This window comes from Barbatula barbatula (genome assembly GCF_947034865.1).
Source record: "Barbatula barbatula genome assembly, chromosome: 7".
Lineage (NCBI taxonomy): Eukaryota > Metazoa > Chordata > Actinopteri > Cypriniformes > Nemacheilidae > Barbatula > Barbatula barbatula.
This window is the reverse complement of record NC_136770.1, coordinates 15,719,431-15,733,779: the sequence shown is the minus strand read 5'-3', so window position 1 is coordinate 15,733,779 and position 14,349 is coordinate 15,719,431. Positions and strand designations below refer to the sequence as shown.

General features: G+C 40.0%; 1 protein-coding gene across 4 annotated transcripts in view; it reads right to left on the bottom strand.

Moving 5' to 3' along the window:
* Positions 1 to 551: 551 nt before the first annotated feature.
* Positions 552 to 14,349, bottom strand: part of opa1 (OPA1 mitochondrial dynamin like GTPase) — a 36,338-nt gene continuing 22,540 nt past the window's right edge. For all 4 annotated transcript variants that reach the window (XM_079460935.1, XM_079460933.1, XM_079460934.1 and 1 more), the window contains 2 exons: positions 2,890 to 2,958; positions 552 to 2,495 (listed from right to left, as the gene is read on the bottom strand). In XM_079460935.1, coding sequence (XP_079317061.1) covers positions 2,894 to 2,958 — 65 coding nt within the window. In that variant the 3' untranslated portion in view covers positions 552 to 2,495; positions 2,890 to 2,893. The remainder of the gene's footprint in view (positions 2,496 to 2,889; positions 2,959 to 14,349) is intronic.

Genomic DNA, 14,349 nt, shown 5'->3' with positions numbered 1-14,349 from the left:
GAGAAGATGCCCAGGAGTTAAAGACCTCTTGCCCACTGTGTTATTCATCAGTGCGGGTTGGAGCCCAAAGCTGAAGGGCCCCACGCTTCCACATATAGCCCAGAGGTGCTACTGTAACTCTGTACTGATGAGCGCAGGGGCCGCAGAGCAGAGAGTAAACCTCTGAGCCAGGGCCTTTCACACCTAACACAGATCTTCTTCCAGCTTCATTAGTTGCAGGAAATGCACACCGACATAAACACACTCGCTTTTATACAAGATCTAGCAATAGTACTTCATATAAACTTGAACATTCCTAGTTATTATGAAGTCAATTCTAAATAACATTATCCAGCACTCCCTTAAAGAAATCTTAATGCTAAACCAAACAATAATAATCTAGAGAATTGTGCTTCTAATTTTATAGCAACAGTTTGCACAGGGCTTAAACCCCACTGAATACAGTTGAGCCAAACACTCATCACCCAAAACCCTGCAATGACTTTGGAAGGGCAGAAATGACTGACCCTGTCAAAGTTGTTACAACAAAGATAGATCTGTAATATGGTTTTGTATGGTACTGCAACAGATGTTTATTAGAAAAGGGTGTCCCCATACCTGAAAACTTCCAGCAGTTTTTTTTATCATGAACATTTCAAAACAGACAAAATAACATCATAGTGGTAATATTAAGTAGTGCATACAGTATGACTCGTGCACTATATTCCAACTCCTCTGAAGGTGGGCCATCGAATGGTTGGTCACAACAAACTCTCCCATGAATACACTGTAAAAAAATCCTGTAAAAAAACTTAAATTGTCTGTAAACTGGGGTGCCAAAACATTCTGTACAGTAGATACATTTTTTCCTGTAAAATTACAGATTTTCCTCAGTTTTTCTTTCAAATTTGAGATCTTTTTCTGTTATTTCTGTAAAAACTTGTAGAACTGTGTAAATATGAATAAAACAGGAGAGTAAATTTTTTTTTGTGCACATCATGCCTTTAAAATGTTTATGGGACGACTTTCAAATTTTTAATATGTTCTGTTTATCCTTTGTGTCTAAGCACAACTCCTTGTTCTCCTGGACAAGGAGAAAAGAGCATTTGACTCCAGGAAACTCAAGATCTTTCAATAGCTGTTGTGTTTAGAAACGTCAACTATGACAAACGTTTTCTCTTCTATCCTGTTTAACAATATAACAATATATTAATGTTTAAATTAACTGAAGGAACGAATTGAGAAAACAAGCAATGTGACACCTGACAAAATGTTTAACAACAGTTGCAACAGTAGCAAAACACCAAGTAAACCCACAGAAAATTGTGAATGTTAAACCAGAGCATTATTCACAAACAAGTTGAATATTGTCCACCTCTTAAACATACTTTTAAAGTCACTTTTATTGTTTCTTATGTAACACCAATTTAATAAATAAACCACATCTGATGGGGCACATGCCAACATTACAATCTACAACAAAAAGGGGCAAAACGTTCTTAAACAGACATACATATGTTTTATTACAAGCATCACTCTCATATTTTCCCCCCGGTGACAACAGCTTCTTGATTTTACCTACTGTAGAGATACTTTACAAGTACATGTATATTATCCATTTACATGTATGAGATATTAGAAACAAATGTTTTATGTCCCTTAAATTCTAAATAATGAGAACATTGAAGTGGCTTTTACATTTGTATTAAACCCAAGCAGACCTCAACAATCCAGGGAGGGAGATATAAAATGTGCAAGCGGTGAATGAAAAGTGCACAATGGCTAAAGATCACCAGGAAATAATCTGATGTATTTCATCCCCCTGTGTGAGAAGGATTAGCAAATGAGTGAGATCTACTATACAAAGACCTGAATATGATGTAAACTTCAAAATAATTACAGATGGATAAAATCTATTTAAGTGTAAAATGATATCCTTTTAACTGTGGCATCTTGAATGCGTCGTCTACACCCTCTGAAATCGGCAATTGGTGATAAAACGCAGTTTGGAATTTTGTATTCAAATCAATAAGGAAAATCAATAGCAGATGCAATAGCTCTCTGTAAAAATACCTCTAATTAATAAAGAAAGTTGAGAGAAAAAGAAAACCGGACCAACTCACTTATTGGAAACTAGGGATGAGTGAAGATGTATGTTCGTGTCTGTTCCCTCCCTGTGCTTGGAGAACATGTCTGGTGAACACATTGGGTGTTTAAGCAGTGGGGGGAAAAGAATAAAGCATTTGTGTTTTGACGGGTACCATTCTATACTTGACTAAGTGCTTTTGCTCCAACAGTGATCAAATGTGCAGCAAAGCTACTCCAGCTTCGCTCACTTCACAGAGGCGAGTGAGAGTGTGCGCGTGTGTGAAAGTTGAAGCAGGACATGTTAAGACCAGATGAGAGGAGAAGCTAGATGGACAGTCATTGTCAAAGGGCAAAGAGCAAAAATATTATGTTGTCTTTGATCAGTGCATTTTCTTCTGAAGGGGTTCGACTGCCCGGAAAAGCAGACCCTGAAATAAGACATTAAAAAGATAAAGATGTAAATCTTGTAATATCATAACATTTAAAATAAATAATGTGTTCTCATTTAATATATATATATATATATATATATATATATTAAAATAAAAATATATAAATATGTATATACAAAACTAAATGATGGATTATTTATTCAAATAAAATACTCAAGTATTTAAATATATACAAACTACATCTAAACACATCATTTACATTTAATTTTGAATTCTTAATCGTTGTAGTTGTTTGTGATTACTGGATATGTTATTAGAGATATTACAAATATAAAAAGTGTATTCATTTCCAAAACTTTCCCATGCTTTTAACAGAAACTATAAAACATTTCCATTTGTTTGTACTTAAATGAAAAAAAAAACATCATACTGCTCTATTTCTCCTTGTGAAGAGCTTCAATGAAGGCTTCAAGTTTCTCTTGAATTTCACGTACTTTTTCTGTAAAACAAAAATGCACATTTCACACGGTAAAGCTGCCAGTTCAGTCAAGGCACACAGCATTTCATCTCCCCTGCGCTAAACTCTGTACACTCCTCAAGTTCGAGCACGCCTTTTGGAAAAACCAGAACCTGTCCACATCACTGCAGAGGCGCACTTTCAAGCGCACTCAAATGCATGACAAGATTTCTGCATTTTCTCACGGATAAAGTATCAGTCGTGTCAAGTGCCACCGTGGGCACAATCTCTGTCACCCAAACAGCAGATGGTGGCCACTGACAGTTCAACACTGAAAGGTATGTGCGGTTGAGAAGCAGATGATGAAGAGGTGGTGTTCTATTGCACCTCCTCACCTCCACATGCCGCTTCAAAGCCTGTCCCCTTCAGGGAGTCAGAAGGAGAAGGTAGAATCATTCCCTGGGAAAGTTACAGGAAGGCGTCATTCTGATTCAGCACATGAAATGTCTTCGCTCTAAATTTTTCACACAAAAAAAATCTGTTCACTTTTTCAGATCATAAGAAAAGTACCCCATAAAAAAAAACCCTCATGAGAGCACTTTTCTGTCCTGTGTTGTTGAGTTTCCATTACGCACAAAGCCTACTTTCCATTATGTTACTGGTAGTATTGGGGAGGTACATTCTTGTTCTAGAAAGGTGGCTGGACAAAAAATTGTGTTGTGCTAGACGAGTCATTTTTCTGTGTATATATAATAAAACATATAAGACCTAAAATGTGATGTCATTAGGTTTTTAAATATTGGATACATGACATGCCTACACGCCATTTCTATGCACCCATGCAAATCCATGTGTGTCCTAATAGTGTGAGAACAAACAATTTAAGGTGTCAGGTGATAACAGGTTAACGGGCTTTTCAAGTGGACACTGGGCAACAATTTTGCGGCCGTAACTAAATACTGTCATTTGAGGCTCGTGCAGCCGTTTATGCTTTTTTGTGGTGTGGGGATTCCCCATTTAATTTCAGAGATGTGGGATGAAAGACAGAAGACGGCCTTTGTGACATTTGACATCTCTGAGGTTTGAAATTCAACACTATGACCCACACACCGGCGCACGCGTGCTCGCACATAAAAACACACAAACTTTCACAAATATCCTGGAAACGTGACCCTTCAGCACCCTCAAGCGCACACGCATGCATCAACCCCCCTGTCTTTTTGTGCACGGGGACATAAAAGAAAGTGATGGGGAAGGTAAGTGAATGTTACAGGCACCATTAAGTTTGGGAGAGGGTATTCTGACACAACAGGTGTGGAGATGAAACTTGAGCTTGCTAGGGTCTTTTTTGTAGAGGTACAGTATGAAACTTTCAGTGAATTACTTTATTTCCAGCCAGAGCTGGGTGATTTACCTTAAAAAATCTCATAACTCTTTAAGAATTTTTACAAGGTTTGAGATGTATTACAAATATGTTAAAAAAAAAATTACAAGAAAAACGAAAAAAGTCATTTTATGTGAATAAAACATTTTGGTATCTTTTTGGTGCCTAGCTGCCGGAAATTGTTCACTTTTTACGGGATTATTTACAGTGTATATACATATATGTGTGCGTATGTGTTTGTGAGTTAGATAATGTGGTGGTGAGTTTATCGAAGAAAGAAAGATTAGTGATTGGAGCAGAGTTCAATGGACATGTCGGAGAAGGGAACGGAGGTGATGGGTAGGCATGGCCATAAGGAGAGGAATGTTGAAGAGCAGATGGCGGTTGATTTTGCGAAAAGGTGGAGGAAGAAGCACACAGGTGGACTATATTCTATGCAAGAATACTGAAAGAAATTGGAGTCTGTAAGGTGTTGGAAGGGAAAGTGTAGCTAGACAGCATCGGATGGTGGTCTGAAGGATGGCTTTGGACGTGCAGGGAAACAGGAAAATTAGGACTGAAACAAAAATAGGAAGGTGGAAACCGAAAGAGGAAGACTGTTTTATGAGATTCAGGGAAGAGCATAGACATGACCTAGGTGGTGGTGAAGAGGCTCTTGATGATTGGGCAACCACTGCAGAAGTGATAAGGGAAACAGCGAGGAAGACACCTGGTGTGACATCTGGAAAGAGAAAGGAAGACAAAGAGACGTGGTGTGGAATGAGGAAGTACAGGAAAGAGAGAGAGAGAGCAGTGATGTTTGCAGGAGGAACGACAGACATGTTTAAAGTGGAAGCGGGTTTGCATCCAGGATCAGTTCTGAGCCCTTTCCTATTTGCAGTGTTGATGGACAGGTTGACGGATGAGGTCAGACAGGAACCCCATGGCCTATGATGTTTGCAGATGATATTGTGATTTGTAGCGAGAGTAGGGAGCAGGTTGAGTTGAACCTGGAAAGTTAGTTGGAGCAAGACACAGTACATGTGCGTAAATGAGAGGGAGGGCAGTGGAGTGGTGCGGTGCGGTTGCAAGGAATAGAGGTGATGAAGGAGGATGAGTTTAAGTACCTCGGGTCAACTGTGCAAAGAAACGGAGGGTGTGTTAGCGAAGTAGAGAAAAGAGTGCAAGCAGGATGGAATGGGTGGAGAAGAGTGACAGGAGTGATTTGTGATAGAAAGGTATCTGCAAGAGTGAAAGGGAAAGTTTATAAGACTGTTTTGAGACCTGCTATGTTGTATGGATTAGAGACAGTTGCATTGACAAAAATACAGGAGGTGGCAAAGGTGAAGATGCAAAAATTTTCATTGGGAGTAACAAGGATTTGATCGGATTAGAAATTAGTTTTATAAGGAGGGACTGTACATGTAGGATGTTTTGGAGACAATGTGAAAGAGGCCAGATTGAGATGGTTTGGTCATGTGCAGAGGAGGGACATGGGGTATATTGGTAGAAGAATGCTGAGGATGGAGCTAACTGGCAGGAGGAAAAGAAGAAGGCCAAGGAGGAGGTTTATGGATGTGGTGAGGGAAGGGATGCAGTTGGTTGGTTTGAAAGAGGCAGATGTAGAGGACAGGGTGGTATGGAGACGGATGATCCGCTGTGGTGACCCCTAATGGGAGCAGCCGAAAGAAAATTATAAATCTATGTATGCGTTCGTGTGTGCGCATGCCCGTGCAAGTGTGATCAGTAAATATTTGTAAAGTTTTAAATTAAATGAAATAAATTGAAATTGTACATGCAATAAAAATGTTAACATCTTTTAACACTCCTATACAGCAAAATAATTCTTGTGAATAAATTCACGATATTTATATTTTTACGAAGTAAAAATGGCCTTTTAGATAATAATGAAACAAGAGAAACTAAATATAAAAGAACTGAAATAGTACAAATTAAAAAAGAAGGGGAGGGCAACTGCAAGCCCACAGAAAACCATCAAACTTAAAAAGTGTCAAATAAAACAGATAACTAAGAATGGTGTGAAATTGTGTGTTTATTGGCTTATCGTGCCTGCAAAGACTCTGAAAAACAGATATTTATTCCTGTCCGCCATCTGTTTGCTCCACGCGGAGTAATGCAGAATGATGGCTAAGAAAAGGCCAAAACAAGCCTTTCCTTTTCAACCACGGAAATGTGACACAGGAGAGGGAACTGCTCCATCCCCAGCTCCTGTGAGTCCGAGAACACGATCCAAACTCCATTTAGAAGCCTGTTTACCTAAGAGATGAGCTTTTGGACACATCCATTCATAGGTCTTCTCTCTTTATCTGGTCATGAATATTCCCATAATCCTTTGGCCCCCGTCCCAGCAGCCTTCTTATTTGGGGGTGCGTGGGGTGACTTTCTCTTTTCGCAGGATTCCTCCTCAATCCCTTCTTTGAAAGGGGCTCTCGCCTGATCTCCACATGAAATGATATCTCTTTCACTCGCGCTCACGCGGGCCTCTAAGCCTCCTGGGCCGGAGCGGCAGAAGGTTCGAGAAAGCCCTTAATTGACCTGTAATTAGACTGTGAAACAGTGTGGCCGTGGCGAACAGAAAGGACAGGAAAAAAGCGAGAGTTAGGGCACGGGATACCGCCAAGGAGATGGGGCCGAACAGAACTGAAGAGAAACTCGATCCCTTTTCATATAAATGCTCTTTAGTGTTTGCCATCAAGTAGCACAACCGTTAATGGAGAAAACGACAAAGAAATTAAAATGTGGAAATAGCATTTTCAACAGCTCACGTTTCCCGCCAGTTCTTCCCAGACTGATTGCTGGGGAAGGTCAACGGACAAACGGCATAAATTTAAGTGTGAACCTAAGGATGATACGACAGCGGCTTTGAAAACGTTAACATCTGGGATGAATAAGCAATAAGCAGACAACCAGGGTGGCCCATAAGTGTCCCTATCCTTCTTTCTTCTGCAGAACACGATTGAAGATATCTTCAAGAATGCTGGTAACCAAACAACACTGCCCCCCATTGACTTCCATTGCATGGACACAAAACCACCAACAAATTTCTCAAAATATCTTCATTAATGTTTCACAGAAGAAAGAAGGTCATACCAGATTTGAATGACGTGAGGGTAAATAAACGATAACAGAACATACATTTTTTTGTGAACCTTTGGAAATTTCCCTTCTTCCTACTCGCCCCAGGCTCTGTGAGAGACTCCATATAAGGGTTATGCATGCACACAGCCTCATGTCAACACAGGTGTACGGTGAACTCCTCACCTTCCCTCTGCATGCTCCCTCCAGCCTGGCCAATAAGCATTTAATTACAGGGCTTTGGTGAAGGTAAGTAAGGGGCAAGTCAAGACGGGGATCAGCAACCGGACAATAGACGGCTGTCCCTCTGTTCCTGCTTCAGATGGAGTGCATGGTGATTATCTACGCCTGGAGAGAACGTTCTCATAACTGCACATCAGTCAGCGGAAAGATCCAACTTTGACCCTGCACTCTCAAAATTGCGGGTGGGTCTCGAACACCAAACGTCCCAGATCCAATCTCATGTCAATGTCACCCTTCCATCCGCTCTTTATAATCAGCAACTTTCTCAATTAGTCCCAATGAAGGGCACATCTCAAAGCAGAGTTCCTCTAAAGTTAAACACAGCATTAACACTTTACAAGTGAGAGGATGTCATCTTAACTCTACCGGAGGTTATATGTGAAACCTGCTGCATGCTACGCAGATACTATTGCTGGCTAATGCGTACGTTTGCCAAAATCTGTCGGGGCATTTCAGCGGGATCATTAGGTGGAACAACATTTATTGTTGGAAGTTGTGTATTGGTTAAAAGGGTTCAAGTTTAGGACTCCGGATTTGAAACCGACATAAAGCAAAGGCGATATTGGAGCGGTTGGCAGAATGCATTACGGTGATGCACGAGCTAAAATTATAGCTTCGGTAAATCCCTTCTCTTAACTATGAATTGAACAAAGACATGATGAAGAAGCTGTACTATGTCATCCAGTGTCATCCTGACTGTGCCAGAAGGTGAAGCACTGCAACAAGCGCACTATTTTTATTCTGCGAGGAAGGAAATGTATGGTTTTCCTATTACCTCATAGTAGGCTATCTGACAGGTAGATGTATAGTGCAGTGTACAGAGGCTTTGGAGAACAGCCTTGCAGGAGACTGTCTGACAACAGGATTTGCTCCTGTTCACCTCAAAGGCAGAGAAATGGAAGTTGCACTTTTTATAAATAAAGAACCATGTCCCTAAACTTTTTTTGAATATTAAGTGAAATTATTTTATAAACAAGATAATGACATTATAAATATAGCTGCAAGCAGCAATTAAGGGGTCAAGCCTGTAAAATATGTTAATGAAGAAATGGTAGTAAAAGGTTTATGAATGATGTCATATGGTCCTTTTTAATCAACATTTTCTTTCTTGGCCAATGCCTCATACTTAACATAGTGTAAGGAGGCAGAGGGAGTTTGAAACCATTGTAGCTATTAAAGCAAACTGGTGATGAAATATTTCCTATATTATCATATGTGTAGAATTTAACTAGATATCAATAATTGTGTTTTTTTAATATTGTGACTATTGCTGATACTGATATATTGGTGTATATATTATTCAACCTCTAGTTAAAGGGCTGTTAAAGTGATTTCTGCCAAGTCGAACCCGCCAGCCTGCCTTATAAAATATCATTATAAACCAACATTTGGTTTTGTAATAAGATATAAGAACTATTTTTAAAATGTACTTGTACTTGCTCAATAACTGATTTTCATTTATTTTTAACCACTAAATACATATTACACCTTTAAAGCAATAGAGACAACTTATTTGCTCAGAAACAATAAATAAGGCATGACATGACATGCTTTAACTGTAATCATTATATTGACATTTATAATAAAACCTAATTTTATTTTTATAAGCAAAATCACATATGGCATTAAAATGGCAACTAATAGAAAAGCCACCCAGCTAATACAGACTCACACCTCCAGATTACTTAATTTATATTGTGTTTATGGCCCTATTTTGCACTCAGTCCATAAAAAGCACCAAACGCAAGACCGCTGGTTCACTTCCCACTCACGTGACATCCGCTTCCACAGAGCAGTAAGGCACAGAGTGAATGTAAAAGAGGGAAAATACTTCCTGAGGACCTTTCCTTCACGGGGACGACCAGTGTTGAAAGATTTATATGTGGGAGCAGGACCTTTGAGAGCCCTAGGGTGGGGTGACGGAGATGAGTTGATGGAAGTGGGTGGCGGGTTATCGGCCTGAATGGGAAAACTGGGGCTACGGCCAGCTTTGAGGGGGGAAGGGGGCCTGCTCCAGCTGTTTTAGAGACGGAAACGGTTTTCTCTCGCCCTGAAAGAAAGGCATAATCGTCTTTCTGTCACTGGAGGGGCAGGCCAAAAATATGCTTTTCACATCAGAGCTACGGGGTGCAGGGACTATAGCGGGAGCGTGTGAGAAAGAGGAGGCCAGAGTGAGAAAGGAAAAACACAGGAGCTGGCAATAGATGAAAGGCAAGTTTATAGATTTCTCTATAAACTAATGTGTGACATCCAAGAGTGTGCCATTCTGTGGGAATGAGAACTTATTGGTTGAATGAATGTCAGATGAACATATCTTGAATTAACTTTTGTATTTTAATCGATAAAACAGCACTTTAAATGTGAAAGTTCTTGCATGAACAACACACTCTGGCATTGAATGCTTTTTTAACAGATTAACTGTCACCCTGAGAAGATCGGAGGTTTATCCAGAAAGAAAATAAATACGTCTACATCAGAAAGCAAGCTAAAAAGAAAAAAAGAGTAAATACAAAGGGTCAACATACAGAGGGTCACTTGACTCTGCAGCCCAGCTACCAGGACAACATCACGACCAAGTGTTTACAATGACACAGAATCAACAGTTCACAGACATGTTACCCAATGCACAATAACCTTATTATTCTTTCACCAGATAACCAATAAAAGCAAAAGAATACAGTAATCCAAACAGCAGCAGCAAAGATTAGATAGAAGACAAAGAGCAAGTCAAAGAGAGAGAGAGAGAGAGAGAGAGAGAGAGAGAGAGAGAGAGAGAGAGAGAGAGAGAGAGAGAGAGAGAGAGAGAGAGAGAAAGAGAAAGAGAGAGAGAGTCAGACACTGTAAGAAGGTTGAGACGTACAGCAGCTTCCGTGGTGACCTGACGCCCCATGCAAACACAGTTAAGCCCTATGTATACAGAGTTTGGGGCAGCAACAGTACATCACGAGACAAGGAGGAAATGGAGAAGCACTTTTCATTGAACGCTAAAACTGGTTTCCACGTCATCCTTTCATGAGCCAGACAAGATGATGTAAAGGTGTAAGAGGGGATCGAAGAAGGAGAATTCTTACTCAACAGCTTAATCACTACAGCTGACAAAAATGTGCATGAAAATGTATACAAGTGGTATAGATGCTGTACTGATACTTATAGATCATAAAAGTGTTTATGCAACCTCACATATTTTATTAATCTCCAAATAAAATATTGTATTTGTTTAAGAGTAAATAAAATGTGATCTGGAAAAACCCAACATATGGTGAAAATGTGATCATATTACCGTTTTGATATTTTTCTCATACCTTGTTTCTAAGAAACGTTATGGCTATCGGAAGATGATTTTCAGGAAAATAATTTGGAGAGAAACAGGTTTATAGTAAGGTGATGAAAATAAACGCACAACAGTCAAGTATCACAAGTAAAAGTCACTTGACAGTGGTAAAACACTTTTTCTAAATAGCAATTTAATAAAAAAAAAACATTTCCCAGTGTTGAAGGCTATAAAAGTACTGTATAAAACTGTTTGAATAAAACGAAAGTTAGGAAAATATGGTGCTGGGCACACTTAAAGAACTGTCAGGAGTGCTAAGAGCGGACAACAACTAGTAACTAATGAAGGAAGTTTTACATTGTTTGTCATGGGCACAGTGTCTTGACTTTTTATCATCCCCTGAATGTTTTGCGATAGCGGTCTGGAGGCGGCTTACAGGAGCAGTGGACCAGGGATAACTCCAGGTGCTCCACACGGTGAGCTCCACCATCTCACGAAAAGGTTGTATAAAAAAATCTTAGCATGCCGTAGTTTACACAGGACTGTTGGGAAATGTGCATTGATACTCCTTCATTTCTTCATGTTTTGTGGTTTACTTTGATTGGTGAACTGTTTTTTATGTGTTAAGAGAGAGAAGTTATAAGTGATTTTTTACATCTCTGCCTGCATGTCAACTGGCGGCCCACGGGAGCAAATGCGGACCACCAATCATCTTTACCTGGCCCACCTTAACATTTCCAATAAGTTGTGGGACTTTAAGAATGGTGTGCTTTAAGAAATGCACGTCCTGAGACTTTGAAAGTACAAAACGCTGCTACATTCATTACTAAAGTATTTCCCGCTAACGATTGACGTCTGATGAAGTGATTTGATCGGTCCAAGAAACGTAATTATTTACAAAGTTATAATAAGCAATCCACAGCCACAGGCAGCCGGTTTGCAGACGCGATAGGCCGTGTTCCAAAACGCGTCTTGTGCCTTTAAAAGTAATTGCAGGAAGGGTACATCACGCGAACGGTCGTCTCTGATAAGAAAACTGTGTTGTTTTATTACTACATTCATTATGTATGATTGAAGCGGCCACATTTACGAACAATTTTAAAAACAGCTTTTCATCTCCCCTCAGAACTCGCACTACTAAAGATCTGCCCATCTAAGTGCTTGGGGCACATGAATGCTATTGGAATTCACCTGAAGATACGATAATAGCTTTCAGATTTTTGCACAAATCAACTGATTTGCTCTATAATATGTCACAAAGGGCAGGGATTACTTTTGTGTTGAATGTAGTAGCGTTTTTACATGCATTGGATGGAATGGTGGTGAATAAATGAACAGTAATTTATTTGGATTAAACTAACGCTACAAGGAATATGAAATAAAATTAAAGATAATATTCCTTTCACTTAAATATCATGAAAAGGCACAACTACCGGATGCAATATTTGTGTGCATGTTTTAATATATGACCTATGAGTAACGTATAAAATGAACAAAATGCAATAAAAAACAGAAATACCAAATAACAGAAGAAATGAGGATATGGTAAAAAACTGCCCTTATCCTATTTATACTTTTGGAATCTGGCCCTCAAAGAAAAGTAGTTGAAGACCCCTGTCCTAAAACATCCGCTATAGCCCCTATAAATCGCAGCTTTTTCAGAGATGATAGACTAGAGGATGTAGAATAATGATTTTAATGAAAACCCAATTTTGACAAAAATCGACTTTCAATCAATATTTTGATATTCCTGAAAACATCCCAGCACGATATCCGACGGGTTTTCCCAGATCGCATCACAATTTACAGACGAGTTGCCTACTGGAATGTAAGCATTTTGCAGCCACTTAAATCTAAAGTGACTGAAGGGATAGTTTATCCAAAAGTAAAATTCTGTCATGATTTACTCACCCTCAAGATGTTTCAAGCCTGTATACATTTCTTTGTCATACTGAAAACAAAAACCAATATTTCGAAGGAAGTTCTGGGGCATTGTTGACTACCATGTTAGGAAAAAATCTATGGTAGTCAATGGTGCCACAGAATTGTTTAGTTTCCCAGCATTCTTTAAAATATCTTCTTGTGAGGATGATAGAGTGATGACAGAATTTTCATTTGTGGGTGAACATGGTTCCTCATTTACTCACCAAACAGCAGTGGTACCCATTCACTTCTATCATATGGACACAAATCCAATGCAAGTATATGGGTACCATTGTTGTTCGGTTACCAACATTTTTCGAAACACTTTCTTCTGCAGAACACAAAAGAAAAAGAATCATACAGGTTTGAAATGAAAAGGGTATGATGACAGAATTTTCATTTTTGTATAAACTATCCCTTTAAAACAAGGAAACGACAGATCCACCTCCCCCACCCCAACAATTTCCTGTAACCCCGTAAAAAGTAAGAGTAATGCTGGAAATGTGGAAAAACACACCTAACACACGTCTCAAACACTAATTTTCGAGTGCTTGAGGGTCAGTATTGCCTATAAAAACAAACCTTACAAAAAAGGCATTTAGAAAAAAATTATGACTCTGGCAATTTACACATCAAACTGAGAGCCAAGTCCTCGACTGTCATAAAGGTTGACAAGAGCGGGAGCCACACAGGCCCTGGGTTGTAGTAATTGAATCAAGTCTATTAAGTAAATCAAAGGCTCATAAAGCCGTCTCCTCACATGCCTGCAGTTGCTTATTAGCGATGTGGGCAGCCGTCCAGATGAGGCACGGTGCCACGCAGCTGCCCTGGCGCTCCGAACGAACAACACGTCACATCACCCCCAGGCAGGGAGCCTGAATGCAGCCATCTCGCACATCTAATCCTACGCATTCCCTCTCGCGCGCACACACTTTCACACGCAGACATACGTGTACACAATCCCCAAGTGTGAAACCGGAGCAGCTCTCTGCCTGCCTGCCTGCAAGTAAGGGCAAATCGCTCTTAACACCAGACTTTGCCCCGGAGGTACATTTTTTCTCTTTGTTAAGGGAAGTACCCCTGTCCTCCCCCGGCTCCTCATCTTCAAACAGGCAGACAGGTGAGGCCAGGGTCAGCGGCTCAGCTCCACGCACCTGTGGGGAGTAATAGCCCCTCGCGGCCCCCTGTGAGCTGGACTCAACCTCTGGTCCAGCCCCAGGTTCTGTGAGCCCGTCAATACGTCTCTTACTTTATGAAGGGGGCTGTCAGTTTTTCCAATCCGTCTAAAAAGGCAAACAGGGAGCGTGTAACAACAGCTCATAGCTGATTTAAAAAGCACAGAGTTTAAAATCCCCCTGCTTCCTAACCCCTCCCGTTCGCTACTGGGTTCTGGAATCCTTTCCTGTTAGGTCTTGTAAGGTGGGTGATGTGAGATAGATGTGCCTTGGAGACAATCTCTTAAAATAAATTGCTCACTTTCTGTCTTCTAATATAATTATTCAGAACTGAAGCAAACCGAGTGTTCTTTTGGACGATG